At 33.9% G+C, this 19,098-nt stretch overlaps 2 protein-coding genes across 4 annotated transcripts; one reads left to right on the top strand and one right to left on the bottom strand.

Moving 5' to 3' along the window:
- Nucleotides 1-843: 843 nt before the first annotated feature.
- LOC147393645 (E3 ubiquitin-protein ligase At1g12760-like) lies at nt 844-7,423 on the bottom strand. Of its 2 annotated transcripts, none has more exons than XM_086456005.1 (5): nt 6,428-7,423; nt 3,713-3,838; nt 3,483-3,615; nt 1,571-1,738; nt 844-1,371 (listed from the first exon to the last, which is right to left on the bottom strand). In XM_086456005.1, exons 1-5 carry the CDS (start codon nt 6,994-6,996, stop codon nt 1,198-1,200), a joined length of 1,170 nt encoding a protein of 389 aa, XP_086312131.1. In that variant the 5' UTR covers nt 6,997-7,423; the 3' UTR covers nt 844-1,197. The 2 variants fall into 2 exon arrangements, with proteins under 2 accessions (XP_086312131.1, XP_086312132.1); XM_086456006.1 differs by having other exon boundaries at nt 1,571-1,735; nt 6,428-7,419.
- A 9,076-nt stretch (nt 7,424-16,499) lies between these two features.
- Nucleotides 16,500-17,950, top strand: LOC147393644 (CEN-like protein 1). 2 transcript variants are annotated; one of them, XM_086455967.1, is made up of 5 exons: nt 16,500-16,735; nt 16,882-16,943; nt 17,050-17,090; nt 17,285-17,336; nt 17,459-17,950. In XM_086455967.1, the coding sequence occupies exons 1-5, from the start codon at nt 16,535-16,537 to the stop codon at nt 17,517-17,519; spliced, it is 417 nt and encodes a 138-aa protein (XP_086312093.1). In that variant the 5' UTR covers nt 16,500-16,534; the 3' UTR covers nt 17,520-17,950. The 2 variants fall into 2 exon arrangements, with proteins under 2 accessions (XP_086312093.1, XP_086312092.1); XM_086455966.1 differs by having other exon boundaries at nt 17,285-17,950.
- The last annotated feature ends 1,148 nt before the right edge of the window (nt 17,951-19,098 follow it).

Here is a 19,098-nt window from a genome sequence, read left to right as displayed (position 1 = left end):
CTCTTGGAGAATACCTAGATCAAAGGAAGTTTCGTCAATTCGAAAATAATATATTTGAAATTAAATAAAAACATAAATTATTTATAATAAAAAAAAATCAGATCAGAGTGAGAGACATTGCGTGCGTGACGACGTCTGGAGTGAATTGAATTGAATTGAAAGAAGGCCTGCCTTGCAGTTTCTATATCTTCACACCTTCAGCTTTTAAGAGCTACTCTTTTATTTATTAATTAATTAATTAATAATTTGAAGTTCAATCCAAGTGACCTCTGTCCAAGTGTCGCTAGACCCATAGCAGTCATAGATTCCTTCTCTCTCTCTCTCTCTATCCTTTAAATGTAATTCTTTGATAGATTAGATGGAATGAATGATTGATGGATGGGATGCGTCGATTTTGATGGAAATACCTCGAGATTTAAGAAGGGAGAGTGCTGGTAGCTGAAGTGAGAATATAAAATGGGGGTCATCAATGGGTCTTTATCCAATAAAAAGGAGAGCCTCACACCACACATTAACTTACTTAGCCACTCTCAAATAGGAGTGATGCATTGAAACGTAATCCATTTATAGGTGTATTACATCATCATCATCAAGACAGAGAGCTGCTATTGGCACCTCAACTTTTACTTTTTACATCGAATTAAAATAAAAAATAAGTAAAAGTTAGGGCGCCAATAGAATCTCTCTCTCTCTCTCTCTCTCAAAACATGGGTTAGAAGTTTTGGAATGAGCTGATTTTTGGTGAGGATGATCACTACGGTAAAGAGATCATCATCACCAAAAATCAGCCCAATCCAAAACTTCTAATCCCATAAAAAATTGGACGAAGAACTTGAAGATGACTTTTGAAAGAAAAATCTAAGAGTTCTTGGGCTACTGTTTTGGTTAACAATATGTTACACGTCACTTTATCGTTACATCATCAATAACCGATCAAACACACTCACATGTATACATCAAATTTTATGCATCAAACTAACAACAAACCTTTACATGCTGTGCACATGACGATGCCTGTGATCACATCGTGCACTGGACATATGGATCACCACAAATAGCTCGAGTTCATGCAGCAGACCCACAGAAATGCCCAAATGCAGGACACACGCTTTATGCCCACACCAAGTACAAATTTGAGCAAAGTAGCACATATCCTGTGTTGAAGGGGCAGGAACCGAACTCCAAAGAATTGGCAGCCTACACTTCCTCCCTAACATGGATGCCACTCCTTATGAGGTGGTACTTGCAGAGGGGACAGGTGGCATTAATGTACAACCATTTGTCTATGCAGGCACAATGAAAATGGTGACCACAAGGAAGCTCACGCAACTCAGCTCCATCTTCATAGGCAGATAAGCATATGCAGCATTCCTGTTAAGTACCATCAACATTAGATGGGGTTTATAAGTATACTTAGTGCAAGGGAACCCAAAATTTCTAATTCTATTTTGTTTGATATTTGGGTAGTATTATCAAAAACTGTACATTCTTACTATGCAGGAAGAACTATCATTTTATGTAAATAAAATATTAAGATTCAAGACTGAAAAAATTGAATTGGACAACTTACGGAATCCTCGGGCTGAAGAACGTGTTCAATTGGTGTATCTTTATCGCACTCTGTCATTATTCCTCCAAAGGGTCTTTGTATCTCACCGTCAATTTTCTCAAAATCGCCAACTTTCTGGAATCTGTATTTTGGTAGTTGATCGATATCGTCCTTCGATGCTCCTTCCTGCTTTATAAATAAGTTGATCTGAAGTAATGAATGGAGCAGTCTGAATAAATATTTGAGTGTTGATAATATGACAGACTTTGGGTGGACGGACTTGACGCACGCTGACGTGGAAGCACAAAACTTATTAAAAAAATAAAAAAGAGAAAAATATAATTTCTCTCTCCTGCCCATAGTGAAAAAAACAAACTTTCAGATATGATCACCTTGTGACATTCAAAATTATGATCCGATGAAATGAGGCTGTAATGGATAAAATTATATGAAGTTAAAAAAAAAGAAAAAAACAGTTATTTTTCACTGTTGAATTTTATTTTTAAATGTGAGTGCTCAGTAGCCGTCCGTTTTATACACCATGGATCAAGCTCGAAAAACAATTGTTTTTATTTATTTTTTATTTTTTTTAATACGAATATTTTCATGAAATCTAGATGTCTGTGTTGTTGGATTGTCAATGTGATAATCAATGTGGGCCCAACAATCCTTTTTAAGATTTGAAATCTAAAAAAATAAATAACTCTTCTGTAGGAATCCTTAACAAAAAAGGAGTAGCCAACTGCCTTATCCACACCTCTGCTATGCTCAATATCTAAACATGTTATTTCTTGAGTGTGCAATCTCACTCCACAAAGCATAGCCAGTTATGCCAACATCTTAAAATCTTCATTTTAGTTTGACTGGAATGAGTCAGTCCATACACAAATCCAGGAGCCCACATCCAGTTTAACCATCCAACTATCATTTTATGGAAAATATCCTCTTCCCATCCTTATGGATTATAGAACCATGATAACCACTTATTATAAGGTTATTATAAGGTCCTTGGCTTTAAAATAATTTCCAAGGATTTAGTTTGTGCTAACTTCATCTTTAGTCTGATCAACTAACACTATGTCATCAGTAAATAACACACACTGAGGGATCCATTCTTGATTATGAACAGTTACTTCATGTATAGCAAAGAGAAAACAAACCAACTATGACTGGGAGTTCATTTGTCTCCTCATCATTTCTTCCTACAATAGTCACGACTCCCTCATAAATGTCCTCAATTATATCAGTATCCCCACCAGGGACTTCTCTCAACCCCAATACTCCAGCTAGATTAGCACTCACTCTCTCTATGTCCATGATGTCCTGATAGTGACACTTCTTATGTGTGCACTTATTTTCATTTTTCTTGTAAAAACAATAAACAATGTATCTAACTGTATTAGTGCATATTGGTGCCACACTTCAATGTGCCCTTGATGGAAAGAGTGGTGGCATTGGTTGTTTTGTAGGGATCACTTATATGCTTAAACATTATTTGAACATATTTCTTTAGCTTTATTTTTCATTTTTTTAACCAAAATGCAATATCCTGCCATTGTATCAGTCAATTTCAATATGTCTTGCCCATTTTTTCCTTTGTCCTACTGACACATAATACCATTTCAACGAGTAACCTTGGTTTTTTTCTTTCTTCTCCCCATTAGAGTGAGACTTTAAACCTCCTAATCAAAGGATTTGGAAGTTGACCTCGTGTCCCCACCACCCCAATTGTTGATGTCATCATTAAGTAATGATGATGCCAACAATATAACCCTGTTGGCATTATCTAATCTGCAGACTTTTCACTCCTTAAAGATGTGCACTACATCATTGCTGGTTTGACTAGCTACATCAGTATGTACTTAAATATGTACAATACATGGTAAAAGTGGTTTTTTTCTTCTCCAAATAACTAGTGATCAAGGAGAGTTACCTGCTCTGCTACAGAATATAAGATTGCAATAAGACATGGAAGACAGCAGCAAACGGCAATGCCGATGACACATGCCAGGGCAACACAGAATACGACAAAGAATACATCAAATGCAAGAAAAATTATACAGAGCCTGCAAAACAAAATGGTGGAGTAAGCAGTAAGAATCAACAGCAAAAATGCAGTTGAAGTTCAAATATATTAAAGAAGAACAACATGTTTGCACAAACCAGTAAAGCCGGGGAGAATCATGAGTATATTCTTGGCCAGCAGCAGATACCCAATAGAATCCAATGATCCACCATATGAACGAAAACATTGTATTCAAAGACTCCAGATGCTTTGAAACACCGTCACTAAAAAACATGAACACTACTGAATGTAAAAAATTCTTCACATGTTATTTCTATACGTGATATATTCTTGCCCCAATAAGGGCTTAACTTTCTGCAACATTATTGTGAATGTGCTTTTAGTGTTATGCTATTGCTAGCACCACGTCTCCGAAAGGGGTGATCTGGGGGGCAAAAGGAATGGTAACATAGTGAAATTGTTATGATCCCAAAGAGATCATATCAAATGGTAACTTTTCCCACCACTAACACAGGTATTTTTTGTGCATCGGTTGGAGTCATATCATTTGGTATCAGAGTTAACACCACATCTCGGGTTCAAACTTGAGCAACTTGGGGAAAGATCTACCTAAGAGCCCAAAAATAAGGGTACCAGAGTGAAAGGCACCACAAAGTGGGGGACCAAGGGCATTAGCGGAGGAACAACCTGGCAACCCAAAAGAAGGGTACCAAAATGAAAGCCATCATTGAGTGGGCCACCGTGGACATAAGTAGCGGAGTGTGGTGGTATGTTATGACCTCAAATCTTACTAAGAGTCATGAACATACATTGTGGCATCCAAAAACATGATCCGATGCCACAAAGATGTAGAGGAATTTTTTTTTTTTTCTTCAGAACTTCGAAAAAAATTCAAAAAAAATAAAAAATAAAAATAATATATATATATATATGTTCGGAGGCCCTAAAGAGAGCCAAACATTGTGCTAACATTTTTTCAATGTACGGGTTAGAAGTTTCGGAATTGGCTGATTTTTTGTGAGGATGATCTCTATGATGAGGAGATCATCCTCACCAAAAATCAGCCCATTCCGAAACTTCTAACCCCATCAAAAGTGATTTATAAAAATCGGACGGTCCACAATTCTTCAACTTCTAAACAAGAGTAGAAAGTTTTTGAGTGAGCTAGTTTTTGGTGAGGATGATCTCTTCACCATAGAGATCATCCTCACAAAAAATCAACCCATTCCGAAACTTCTAACCCCTATTTTGAAAAATGTTTGGCTTTCCTTATATATATAGGATCAGGATCTGTGTATACACATATCTTCTCATATATCTACAACATGTTTTGTCCTATGTGGGTTAAAAGTTTCAGATTGACCTGATTTTTGGTGAGGATGATCTCAATGACGAGTAGATCATCCTCACGAAAAATCAGCTTAATCCAAAACTTTTAACCTCGTATTTATGAGTTGAAGAACCGTGGACCGTCCATTTTTTGTAAACCACTTTTGATGAGGTTAAAAGTTTCGGATTGAGTTGATTTTTGGTGAGGATGATCTCCTCATCATAGAGATCATCCTCATCAAAAATCAGCTCAATCCGAAACTTTTAGCCACATAGGACAAAACACATTGTAGATATATGTGTACACGGAACCTGACCCATATATATATGGGAAATGTTCAGCACCCAACCATTTGCTCAACATGTTTTGTCTTACATGGGTTAGAAGTTTTGGAATGGGCTGATTTTTGGTGAGGAGATCATCCTCACCAAAAATCAGCCCATTCCAAAACTTCTAACCCCATCACAAATGGTTTATAAAAAATGGACGGTCCACAATTTTTCAACTTGTAAACATGGGGATAGAAGTTTTGGAATGGGCTGATTTTTGGTGAGGATGATCTCCTCACCATAGAGATCATCCTCACCAAAAATTAGCCTATTCCAAAACTTCTAACCCATGTAGGACAAAACATGTTGGGAAAATTATATATATATAATATATATATATATATATAGGGTCCCGTTCAGCACCCTAAGCTTTACCACACACTTTAACAAACGTGTTTTGTCTTACATGGGTTAGAAGTTTTGGAATGGGCTGATTTTTGGTGAGGATGATCTCTACGGTGAGGAGATCATCCTCACCAAAAATCAGCTCATTCCAAAACTTCTAACCCCATCAAAAATGGTTTACAAAAAATGGACGGTCCACGATTTTTCAACGTGTAAACATGGGGCTAAACATTTTGGAATGGGCTGATTTTTGGGGAGGATGATCTTCTAATCATCGAGATCATCCTCACCAAAAATCAGCCCATTCCAAAACTTATAACCCATGTAGGACAAAAAACGTTTGTTAAAGTGTGTGGTAAAACTTAGGGTGCTGAACATTTCCCATATATATATTTCACTGTTGAATTTAAATTTAAAATTTAGGAGTTTGGTGGCCGTTCATTTTCAATACCTTCGATGAAGCTCAAATTTTTATTTTTTTTTAATCTGAGTTTTTCCATGAAATCTATAAGGGTGTGGTGTTGTATTGCCAATGAGATAATCAGTCCATGGTAAGATTTGAATCTCACTAAGGAAAGTATTTTTCAAAGACACATGGGCTTAACTTTCTACACCACTAGCACCTAGGTATCTAGGGCCCAAAAAAAAGGGTACTAGGGTAAAAGCTGTCACAAAGCGGCAGCCACGAAAATCAGCTAAGAGTGTAATGGTACATTATGACCCCCCAAGAAATAAAGGCTTAATTTTCCGCATCATCATTGCCACCGAAGTTCTTTTTGTGTATTTTTTAGGTTCTTTATAATTAATAAACATCACAATATATCAAATAAATCAATGTAATTGAATACCTAGTGTTCTCCTCATCCCGTGCTTGATCGACACGATACTCACCAGAGGCCCTCTCCTCCTCCCAACCATTTGAATTCAAATTCCCACTACTCCCATTTCTATTACTCTCCAATTGAATTCCTTGCCGTAGTTGTAGTTGTCTTCGCCGCCTATACTCCATCAACACTAAGAACATATGCAAGAGACATTGCAAAGCATACCCAACTATCCATACCCTCAACGGCTTCGGAGGAGATTCATTTCTGCTCAAAATCAAGACCACAATTGCAGCTATTACAAACCCCAAATTCCAAACTAAATCGAGCAAAACGATAGGTTTCGAATATGCCCAATTGCTCTGCCTCTCTTCCAATTGCTCTGCTGCCGTTTCTCTTACGAGCATCGAGGGATCCCTCATCGTTCCAATACTGCTCGCTCTCCCAAAAAACCTAACTGCACCACGAAAACTTGGTATCGGACTGATTCTAAGGCTTCGATCTTGTTCATGACTCTCGTTTGAGTTCCTGAGCAATGGAGTCGAGTCTACAATATCATCTGTGGGAGAACTCGAAGACCTAGTTGTCTCCATCCTCGACTTCAATAAAAAAAAACCCCTAACCCTAACCCTAATTGACTCAATTGCTTCTTCTTCACATATGAAAAAGCTAATTCCCCGATAAAACTAATCGAAAATTTTCCATCTGATCAACGAGACTCCCAATTTCCAAAATCCGCATCGAAACTGGGGAACTACAATAAATAAAAGAAAACAAATAAATCGAAAACCCTTAATCTCTGGTCTAAGAATCAAGAGATAAAACGTATATTATTTAGGGTTTTTCTTAGAGACTTCCAGTTTTGATCCAAATCTCATTTGAGATTATAAACTGATGACGTAAGCCAAATCTAATTTGACATTATCAATTTGAATTCATGGCCAGTAAAATTTGATTTTGATTCTAGAACACGAAATCAATTTCTAAAAGCAAGTCAAAACAAACGCTCCTCTCATCTAACTCTTCCCAAAATAACTTCTTATGTCTTCATGCACACAAAGCATCACTATTTAGATAACAAAAACACTTTTCTTAGAGTTTACTAAGGAAAAAAGGCCTTACAAAGGCTCATCTGACGTTGAAACAATTACTCTTTTTTTTCGGATCTCGAGGTTTTGATTTGACGGTAGATGAACCTTAGTAAGGTATTTTTCCTTACTAAGTTAGTTAGGGTAGTTCTACTCTTTAGCTAATGCCATAATGGGATTCAGCATTCATTTGCCGACACTTGTCTTGATGACTCATCTTGCGTGGAAAGTGAGAACCAATAGATAATGGGCTTATTAGTGGGGCTCACCTGATAGAAGTTGGGCCGTTAATTGAGCCTACTGGGCCAGCCCATAAAACAAAAAAAATTTGAGCTTGTTTTATGGGTAGGCTAGAGTCAGAATATCTGGGTTGGGCTATGATTAACAATGCCCCACCTGGTCCGACTTGCTGTTATATTATTGTATGTTGATCCTGCCCCATACTTAGGGCATAAAATGGGTCAAATTTTGTCCGAGTGATCCGATTTCAAATTTAGCGGATTTGGTTCCTTAGAGTATATTTGAATAAAAAATGGGTTGATGTCCCTTACACAAGTTGGATTCAGAGCCATCCCTAAATCCGCCTATATTCAAATAATACATTACTGTGAAAATTATATTCTTATGTGACTAATGTGTCATGTATTGAGGTGTGGGAGGAGAGTTTCATTCTTTCACCCTATTGTAACCGTCATTTTTGAATACTTACCTGTATTCCTCCTTCTTCGAGATAATCTCAAAGTAACAATACTAGACGTTAGGTCATAATGATGCTAGTTTTCGAGCTTGGAAACTTTTTTAGTGCATAAAATGCCCTAAAAAAGTTCTTTTAAAAAATACCCTCAAATACTTATTTTCAAGGTGCATTTAATTCATCTTAAAATTTCCCTTAGGGCACAAGTTAACCAAACCCATATATAAAATTCTCATTAAATAATATTTATCTGGAGGTGACACTTGTTTAATACTCATATAATTTTGGTCCCAGCATGCATTGTATGATTATAAATATTCCTTGTGTTATAAAATGGGATAAACTGTTGTATAATGGGTTTTGGCCCCTAACCAAACCAACCATTTAAACCCATTTGCCCACACCCAGAAGGGTCGTGCTGGGGTGACATTGTATTTACTGTGATTCTTATTTCTAACATGGAGGTGCGCACAGAACCGTAGATGTTGTTTCCTCGAATCTCAAGGAAACAGCATCTACAGTAATGTGCACCTCAACATCAGAAATGTAAGAATAAATCTAATGTCACCCCAGCATTAGTGTACCCAAAATTCAAAGCAGTTGTTTTCAGTCTGATCTTTCGAGAAAGTTCCTTTGAATGGTTAAAAACTAGCATATAATGTTTATAGATCAAACGACTATATTTTAGAGGTTTTAACATGCAAAGTGCCTTGAGATTGGTAATGTTGAGTTAATCTTGATCTCACCTCACTCCAAGTTCTCCAAGCATAACGGTGTATCTGGAAAAGCACTCTGACACCCAAGTCATTAAAAGTAGTTTGGTAACAATTTTATGTTGCGAAACTTCACTTACTTGGCCTACTTTTCTCTTTATATAGATTTATAGGATTGCAATCATCCATGACTTGTTTAGTGTATATTTTCCTCTATTCTTGGGTGTGTCATATCCCAGAAAAGTCCCGTAACCCTCTTATATTCATAGTTCTCCCCTTCTCCAACATATTATTTGGTCTTTTAGAGTAGTTGGTTGGTTAACATGATACTAGAGCATTAGGTTTGTATAGGTCACAGGTTCGAATCTTTCCATCTGTCCTAACTTAGAAGGAGTAACATGAAACTCAGATTATTCCAAATAAAAGGGGAATTGATCTATGGCAGATTCCGTAAAAGATAAATACGAAAGCGATATTCATAGGTGACACATGTCACCGAATTGAGGGTTACCAATTTATCCCCCAAACCCCACACAGATACGATCAATAAGATTGGTTAATATCCATCAAAAGTGTAGGACCTCATTTGCACATTTATGATCAAAGAGACTACAAAGGTGGTTTATTTTGACTATAAAAGAATAAGAAACTTGTCATGCTTAGATTCTTGCTTTGCTTTGTATTCTTTTTTAATTACAATAAATATAAGGGGGAGAAAGGTAAAATGATATATATATATAAAGAATACAAATAAAGAGCTCTCCATCAATTATTTTCTTCTTTCATTCAAACTTTCTAGCAGATTGAAAGACGTGTCTAGATGAGAAAGGTGTTTTTATTCTTTATAGTTCAGACCACTCACAATGGGGACCCATCACGACGAACCTGGCATTCATATCAGCCGTCCATTGAAGCAGATGCATGAACTTACCAGTTGGATTAGCAACTCAAAACTCAAAAGAAAGAGACAAATAAGGAAAGATACTCAAAACTCAAAAGAAAGAAACAAATAAGGAAAGATAAAAAATAAAAAAAGAATAATGATAAATTGATTTCCCCACTGACAAATTCCCCCCAGACTCTCCCCACATGGCTGTGGATAGAACCATAGATTCTTGTTGTGTATGTGAACACCTTTGTGAAGTTCCCTTAGTAATTTGATCAAATGCTTACTGGGTATTTCACCGAACATCTTATATGCAACACCTTCCAAGACCTTGTTTGATAATAGTAATAAAGGATAACCCAACTAATAGTAACAAATGCAAAGAAGATAAACAATCACATAAAGAAAAAGTAAGAACAATATACTCATAACACGATATTTTATATGGTTCACCCAAAGGCTACGTCCACGGAGGTATGAGCGTTAGAGCTCAATTCCACTATGAAAAAATGGGGTAAATCGATATAAGGAGTCACCACTATCACTTAGTTTCACCTACTTCTAGATCTTAATCTTTCAAAACCTCTTAACATCTCTTCTCTTGAGTTTCTCTTTTCTCTACTCTCTTATTTAGAAAAGACTTAGACTTGGAGTTACAACAAAAGAAAATAAAACTCTTTTTAAAAGCACTACAGAAATGGGTCGCGCTTACATAAGTTACAGGTCCAACCCAAATTACCTTGAACATACCTAAAAACAAACATACTTGTACCAGACTTAATTGTTTTGAGCTATATACACAATTGCATATATTCATGGGGATGTGCGGTTCTGTATCCTGAGGAAAGAAATCTATGGTTTTATACACAAACCACATGGGCAGAGTTTGGGGGAGTTTATCAAAGGGGAGTTAGAAAATAATGACTTTAAAAGAAAACTTTAAAACCATTCGCTACTTAGATTCTTGACAACTAGAATTTTTTTATCTAAAGTCATTCTATAACAACTTCCCACAACATTGTGTTCAACCCTATGCTGACATGGCAGTGTCGTAGGAACCATAAATGTTTTTCACTAGTATCTCAAGGAAAAATATCTATGGTTCCTAAAACACTGCACATAAGCACAGTGTTGTAGGAAGTCAGTTTAGCATTTTTATTTTATTTTATTGGATAACAATGCGTTGAAGTTTTTCCATCAACATGAATATTAGGATGGTAGGGATTCCCAAGAAAATTATATCCCTGAGAAAAATTATATCAATTCCCTAGAAGATTGAATTTAACCTTGAGGAAATCTGTGTTTTTCCTCAACCCCTTGCGGTCATGTTGAGGGAGAGCCTCAACGGGTTGAGGTTAGAAAAGTCTTATTTTATACTTTATTTTGGATTTTTCTCTATCAATATAATCATTAGAGGAGATTTTGTAACGATTAGTTCTGATTTGCTAGGGATAAATACATTTTTTTTTTCTAGGGATACATGTTAATTGGGAATCCCTTAACACCCCAATGGTCATGTTGATTATACATTTTTTCCGAGGGATACATAAAGATAAAGTCTGTAATACCCTCAAAGCTCGATAACAAAACAAAAAAAAAATGGATAATTTATGAAACAATGTTGAATGGAGTGTAGGGTGCAATTGATAGAAACAGAATATTTTTCTTTTAATCTATAATTCAGGGAGCATTATTGCACCATGTGCACGTGTCCCAATAACCACCGGTCTCATTTATTCTCAGTCGATGTCAATAGACTATTAGTTGGACATAAATCATCTTAGCTTTTCTTTTAATCCAAAATAAATCTTTATCTTTTAAAAACTTTGCTTAGATAATCACCTATATTACAATATGATTAAAGGGGTAGTGCCGTGCTTCCTATTTTTCTCTACTTGCAAAATTACTATAACATCTTTCTAAGAAACTTTTTCTCTCAAATTGTCTCATGCAAACCGTAAGGCATACATATGTGGATATAGAAATCAATAGAAAGACCACTTTGGCTATAATTATCACGGGAGTACCACATAATTTTATAGCTCCCAATTGAGGTGCCTCAACTCAGCTTGAGAAGGATTCCTAATGTAAAATTTTAATCCATCAATTTACTAGATCCGTCAGAGGATATATATAGTCTGACTAGTCTTTCTAACTTAGTAAGGAAAAAAAACCTTGCTAAGGCTCATCTAGCCTCTCTTATCCCCTTTTCAATAATATTCCTCTAGTTTTACTATCATTCTTCTTATACCCTTTATACTTTATTGTCTTTCCTCATCTCCCTCTTTCTTAATATAATATCTCTCTAAATGTATTATTTTTTCCTCTTCTACCCCATTTACCTCAAAGATTTTTATTAATAACTCTTGAACTTTTTTTTTTGTCATTTTTCTCTCTTAACCCCCAAAGAAGATGCTCATGTCTTAGGAAAACTCTTATGTGTGTATATATACAAGATTGGCAATGGGTCGAGTGTGGGTCAAGTAAGGTCTTTGCCAACTCCTTGCGCAAATTAAAACACACACCCATATCCGATTTCTTACCCAAATTCTAGGGTAATACCTGAATTCTAAAACTTACCCAAGTTTTAGGTATCAACCATACCCAATTTCTTACCTGGTGACCCAAATTTTTATCCTCTTGCCTAAATTTTTTTTACTATAATAAAAATCATAATCATTTACATATATTTATTTATAAAATAAGAAATTATAATTTTGTCTTCGGGTAAAAATGTAGGATATGGTGTATATTAATAATTGACCCTAGAAAACATTTGGGTAAGCGAATTTTGGGTAATATTACCTGAATTCTTAATCAAGAAGAAAAACCTTGTTTACATCTGATTAATTGGGTTGGATGAGTCGGGTAGACGAGTGTTATCCGATCCATTGCCAGTCCTATATATATATGGGGCCTGTTCGACACGTAACCAATATTAGGGAGCCTACACAGAGCCAACAAATTTTTTCAATTTGGGTTAAAAGTATTGAATTGGGCTGGTTTTTTTTTTTAGAATGATCTCTATGATAAGAAAATCATTATCACAAAAATCAGTCCACTCTGAAATAAAAATCATAAAAATTGGGTTTAAGGGTTATTAGTTATATAAGAGGAATTGATTTGAAATTATTAAAGAGTTAAAGGGTGAGGTGTAATTAATATAAATAAAATTATTATTATATTATATATTATATATTATTATATAAAATAATATAATATTATAATTTATAACTGTATTAACAGATTCGATAACCAAGTGTATTATTTTTATATATTATAATATAAGTTGATACTCATTCATACTTGTTAAAAAAGAAATAGAAACAAGGACGAGTGGGTTTTGATAGTGGGTTCATGTACATTATCTTCGATCGAGATTTAAACATATTTTAAATGTAAATTAAGATCCGATACTGAATAATAAAATATGCATGATGTTGAAATCTACTTAGTCACTGGAATATTTTGTAGAATTACTTACTGAATTAGTTAGAAAAATCATTTTAATGTCATAAGGACACATAAAATCCAGTTGTGAATGTAGAAAATTTATAATTTTTAAATTCGTAATATAGTTTTCAATGAAATATGTTTTATTTCAATTATGATAGTTAGTTTCAAATTTATTATGATTTAAATTTAAAATTTATGTATCGAATTGTAAAATAACTTATTTATATCTTTTCTCGAATATTTTAATATTGAGAAATAATAACAAATGAATTTGGGTGAGTATAACCAGAAAATTAATATAAAACAAATTGATTTTCATAGTAATTTTTGTAAAGTGTTCATTTTAAAAATTGTTAAGACGTCATGTTTTGAAAGTATATTTCCATTGGGTGATAATCTATTAAAAAATGAAATGTTTAAGTTTAAATTTGAAATCAATAATGAAAGTCTCGATTGTTTAGAATTGAGAATGAGATTCTTAATTAGTTAGAATCGAAAATGAGATTCTCGATTATATGTGCATGTGTTGAATAATTTTCAAGTTTCTAATATTTTTAAATATTGTTTAATAGAGCATGAGATACAATTAGGATGATAATCGTAGAACGGTATACCTGCATGTTTACTATTTTATGATTTACTATTTTCGATATATTATTGTATATTTATAATTTTAAACTACTTGAGAATGTAATCACACTTGAAATTTGTTTTAATATATTTCAAATGAATTTTGAGAAATAAAATTATTATTTTTATTATACATTAAAGGGATAATGAATACCTATAAGATTAATTGGTAACTTTTTTTAGAAGCAATCAATTAATTTAGAATAATAGGGATTTGATATTCTCTCCAGTAGTATTGGATACTACATGAGAATATCATTGTACCTACTATTCGAAAAATTCTTATCTTTTCTTTATTAAAAAATAACAAATTATATTGTAAAATGATTTGTAAATGACTAGATCAATTGGACACATACATAGCACAAAGGTATAATAAAGTTAATTTGTCAAATAATTATTTACAGTCTATAGTTGTCAAACGATTGATCTTCATTAGGGATCAATGGTCAACCTGAGTCAGAAAACACGATCAATCAATTATGATAAATTACCAGATCGATCATAAAATCAAGAATTAATGTTGAGTTTTACATCACCAGTCGTGTACTTCGTCATTATTCTCAAATACACCATCAGGATTGATATTCTTATAACATGTTTATGTTTATTTTATTTTATTATGGGATGGAAATATTTCATTACTGTTTTATTAAAGATTAGTCTATTTTGAATGTTATTCATTTTTGTTTACTTATTTAATAATTTATATTATTTATAATAAATTAGCTTGTTTATCCATTCATATTATGACTATTAATTTAAAATATGAGTTTACTATTGAGTAATTTTTCTTTTACTCAATCTACCAATAAAATATTTCAAATGTCTCAACTATCAAAATGTCTATTTTTGATAGGGAATATTATATAGAAGAATCGTAGGATCAGGATGATAAATATTATTTCTATTAAATGTGAACTGAGATGAGAGTTTAGTGAAACTATTTTGTGTAGTTTTGAACTTCTTTGTATATATTTGAATCATGTATATTATGTCTATTTATATGTATATGTCTAGAGAGTGAGAGTTAATATTTATGACGTGAATATCTATTGATTGATATGAGATGTGTAGTTGATCTATGTACACTTTTGAGTTGTAATTATTATTATTATTATTTTTGTAATAATATATATTTGTTATGATATAGTGGAATACAGTTGGATATATGAATTTTAATTATACAGATATTTCTTTTCAAATGAAAATTTTTCATAAGTCTAATTTTTAAGTGAAATTCTATCGAAATTATTTGGAAGAAATTCACATCGTGTTTATAAGTTTTGAAGATTGGAAGATTTTGATATTTTTATTATTTTTTACTATATCATCGAGATTCGAAAAAATATAGATCCTAATCGAGGGCATGACAGAGATCTTCCTCACAAAAAATTAGTAGAATCTAAAACTTTTAAGTCATAGAAGATAAATTTTGTCTCCTAATGTTGGTTATCAAAGGCTAGCCTATATATTCATTATTTTTACCTTGCTAATACCTTTATATGTTTAGTTATTTTTCGAATGAGTAATGTTGGGGTGACACAAATGGAGACACAAAGGTGAAAAAAACTCGTGGTGGCACACACATTACACAATGTGAAAAAAATTCAAATTCAACAGACCAAGAGGTCGACTTTTTCATTGTCAATTTTTTTTTGACAGGTTGAAATTGTCAAATTAATAAAGGATGAGAGAAATTCGACAGCTTTAAGCCGTCAAATTTGGGAACATCAAGAATTTCGATGGTCCTAAACTATCAAAATTTAATTTCTAAAATTCGTGGGCCTTGGTCCGTCAATTTTTTATGTCGAATTTTTCAGTTTTCACGTCGTGTTATCGTAGATGCTTTTCCGTGAGATACGAGTAAAAAGCATCTACGGTTATGTGCACGCCACCACATCATTTTTGTCACCTTTGTATCTCCATTTGTGTCATTTCAGCATTTTTCTTTTTGAATTTCAATAAATTGACTTATTATTACTTCTATGATATAATTTTATTTTAGTAACCCATTTAATATTTTTTTATTACTTTCAATTCTCATAATAAATCTTATAATCATTCTTTTCACAACCAAACAAAGACTTTCCCTTTTTGCTCTTGTTGTTTCTCTGTTTACATAGTTTAATAATACGTGCTCCTTTAAGTAATGTAACGAAAGTTCATATTCTTTTTGCTCTCCTTTCCCTTCTCCTCATTGACTAAATAAACATCCCCAAGATTGTTGATAAGATATATTTTTTTTATTTTTTATTTTTTATTTTTTATTATAAAGTTGGAAAATATGTCTATGAAGAGATGAGAATCCCACTAAAAGCAGAGTGCCCATTTACCCAAAAGATATTATTATTTACTAAGAAAAGTTGTATTACATGATTGAGTTCTCCATTGCAATATCATTTAAACTTCAAGAAAAACTCCAATGACCTCTCTCTCTCTCTCCCTCTCTGACGTGTCTTTCTCCATTGTTGACACGAAGGGCAACAGATTCGTTTGCTAATTTGACATCCCTTCACGTTGGAGAATTTTCGAATCTTTAAGCTTCAATGCCAAGCTCCACGTTCCTTTATGTGCTTATAAAAAGCCTACATCCACACCCAATTCCCCAACACTAACTACATCTCTCTCTCTCTCTCTCTCATTTTTACCATTTTGCCCATCATGTCAAAGAACTTAGGACCACTTGCTGTAGGGGGAATAATAGGAGAAGTAATAGATACTTTCACCCCTACTGTTACGATGAAAGTTACTTACAATTCCAACAAACAAGTCTCTAATGGCTATGAGTTTATGCCTTCTGTCATAACAATGAAACCTCGAGTTGAGATTGGTGGCGACGACATGAGGGCCGCTTACACACTAGTAAGTCCCTAGACTTAGATTATATGATACATTGTGAACACACACAAGAACTACACTACTTACATTTAATGCTTAATTTAGTTGTTTTTGTTCTAAAGATGCTAAACTAATTATTTCTCTACTATGTTTTATGTCTATCTTTGAAGATCATGACAGACCCAGATGCTCCAAGCCCTAGTAATCCACATTTAAGAGAGCATCTTCATTGGTTTGCTCCATCAACCCAAACTTAATCTCTTATATATAAGTAATTCTTCCAATTTTCTTCAATGGGTATCACTTAAAATTGAAAAAAAACAGAACTTCACTTTCAGGCTTGTTACAGACATTCCCGGTACTACTGATGCTTCCTTTGGTGGGTCTCTCTAAAACTTCATTTTTGATAGATAATATACTGCTATGATGTAGTAGTGTAGCATATACTACCATTATATACTACATTACCCATCAATTTTCTTCTTTTTTTAAGCAAGTTTTAGCTTAAAACCAACTACATTTAATTTATAGATTAAGAAACTAAAAATGGGTTTGAACTTTGAACATAAACAGGCAAAGAAATGGTGGAGTATGAGATTCCAAAGCCGGTTATCGGTATTCATAGGTATGTGTTCATTCTGTTCAAACAGATTGGAAGACAAACAGTGAAAGCACCAACATCAAGAGACCATTTCAACACTAGAAGTTTCTCAGAAGATAATGATTTAGGTCTTCCTGTTGCAGCAGTGTTCTTCAATGCACAGAGAGAGACAGCTTCAAGAAGAAGATAACACCGAGACTGAGATAGAGACAGAAGAACTATATTGGTTTTCTTGGTGTATCAGAGAGCCTGGGATGTGTTCCTCAATCTATCATAGAAACTATCTTGTTTACTAGGGTTTGGATTTGTTTGATACTATAGGTTTGGTAGGTAACTGTTTTCACTTACTTAGGTTTTGAGACGTCTATGGGACCCATCAATCTTTAGGATTTAATCAGAGTTGTCTCCTGTAGTAGGGATACGTGTCATGTGATGGATCCATGGTGTTTGTTGTTTGATGTCGTTCTTTAGGTTTAGGTTTGATAGGAACTGTTTCCTGTTACTAGGTTTTGGGAAGTCTGTGGGTGTTTTTAAGGGATCTCATCACATCAGAATTGTCCCATGTAGGGATACGTGGCACGTCATGGATCCTTAATCTGTACCTTATTATTCTAAATAATTGATGAATATTAGAAAAATTGTCTTGCATGCCCTTTACAGAAATAATTCTCTATGATTTGATCTAGACCTTCCATTGAAATTGAATTGACCATTTGTGAACTATTTGATGGATCCTAGGGATGTGTTTTATCATACTCTTACAGGTGTATGTGGTCAGTTTATAGTGGGTAGGGACCCACCAAAGAGATCGATTATGTGATTGGATATTCACAACCATTTGATCAAGTAATTGGGACAGGAGGGATCCAATTGATTGATGTGTGTATGGTTCCAACTCATAACAATGTTAGGGTACTTTTGGTAATACTTCTGAAGTCCAAAGTTTAGAAATTAGAAATTAGAAGTCAGAAATTTCGTCCAACATCCCCCTCATCGTTTGTTCAAAATCTCATGTCTAAAATTTGAAACGAAACAAACAAAAATAAAATTTCTCAAGTCTGAATTTTAAAAATAGGCTACCTCCATTCATACTTCACAAATGTTATCAAACATGCTTAAAATGATAAATCATACCACACACGAAAAAAAAAAAAACTTTGAATTGGGTACATTGCTTCAAAATTTTGAAGAAACCCTCGCCATTGGATTACACGTTGTATTTTCAAGGAGATAATCCAAATTTTGGTGAAAATGTAGGGGTGTGGAATAAATCTAAAATGCCACGTGTCTTTTAACAAAGAAGATTCCTTCAAAGTTTTGAAGCGCCCATCCTCTTCAAAGTCCGACTCATTCCTCAGAGGAATACCCTAAGTATGATGTATCAATATTCATCATCCATGCACATAGGGCTGGGGCCTACATTTGATGGGCTGGACCTATGACATCTACTGTCCAGAGTGGAAACAATCTGTCGTTATCTTGAATATTTTATGTGGACAGTTGAAAATAATCTAAAAGAATGGGATTAAGATCCAACGGTTATATTAATCCGATCAAGTCGATTTGATCATACCAAAACATTGCAGTTTAGCCAACCCAATGGACCCACAAATGTTTTATTAATAAAACCAATATTTGAAGTCAAAACACTTCACTAGTTACTAAGTATTGTTGGTTCCAAGAAATTTATATTTTAACAAGGCCTTTTTACGTGGGAAATTGAAGCTGGTTTTCACTTGAATTCAAATATTAGCAGTAATCAGATTTCTGAGTTTGGCATAAGGGT

This window comes from Akebia trifoliata, chromosome 10 (assembly GCF_017979445.1).
Source record: "Akebia trifoliata isolate Shusen 1 chromosome 10, ASM1797944v1, whole genome shotgun sequence".
Taxonomy (NCBI): Eukaryota; Viridiplantae; Streptophyta; class Magnoliopsida; order Ranunculales; family Lardizabalaceae; genus Akebia; species Akebia trifoliata.
This window is presented reverse-complemented; position numbering and strand designations above follow the sequence as displayed.

What these genes read in the sequence shown, in the direction of transcription:
- LOC147393644 (XM_086455966.1), top strand. Translation starts at nt 16,535, where the DNA reads ATGTCAAAGAACTTAGGACCACTTGCTGTAGGGGGAATAATAGGAGAA. An exon ending in TGAGGGCCGCTTACACACTA is followed by an intron (nt 16,736 to 16,881) that starts GTAAGTCCCTAG and finishes CTATCTTTGAAG; the next exon opens with ATCATGACAGACCCAGATGC. An exon ending in TTAAGAGAGCATCTTCATTG is followed by an intron (nt 16,944 to 17,049) that starts GTTTGCTCCATC and finishes CTTCACTTTCAG; the next exon opens with GCTTGTTACAGACATTCCCG.
- LOC147393645 (XM_086456005.1), bottom strand. Translation starts at nt 6,996, where the DNA reads ATGGAGACAACTAGGTCTTCGAGTTCTCCCACAGATGATATTGTAGAC. An exon ending in GATTCTCCCCGGCTTTACTG is followed by an intron (nt 3,616 to 3,712) that starts GTTTGTGCAAAC and finishes TTTGTTTTGCAG; the next exon opens with GCTCTGTATAATTTTTCTTG. An exon ending in TATATTCTGTAGCAGAGCAG is followed by an intron (nt 1,739 to 3,482) that starts GTAACTCTCCTT and finishes TTATTTATAAAG; the next exon opens with CAGGAAGGAGCATCGAAGGA.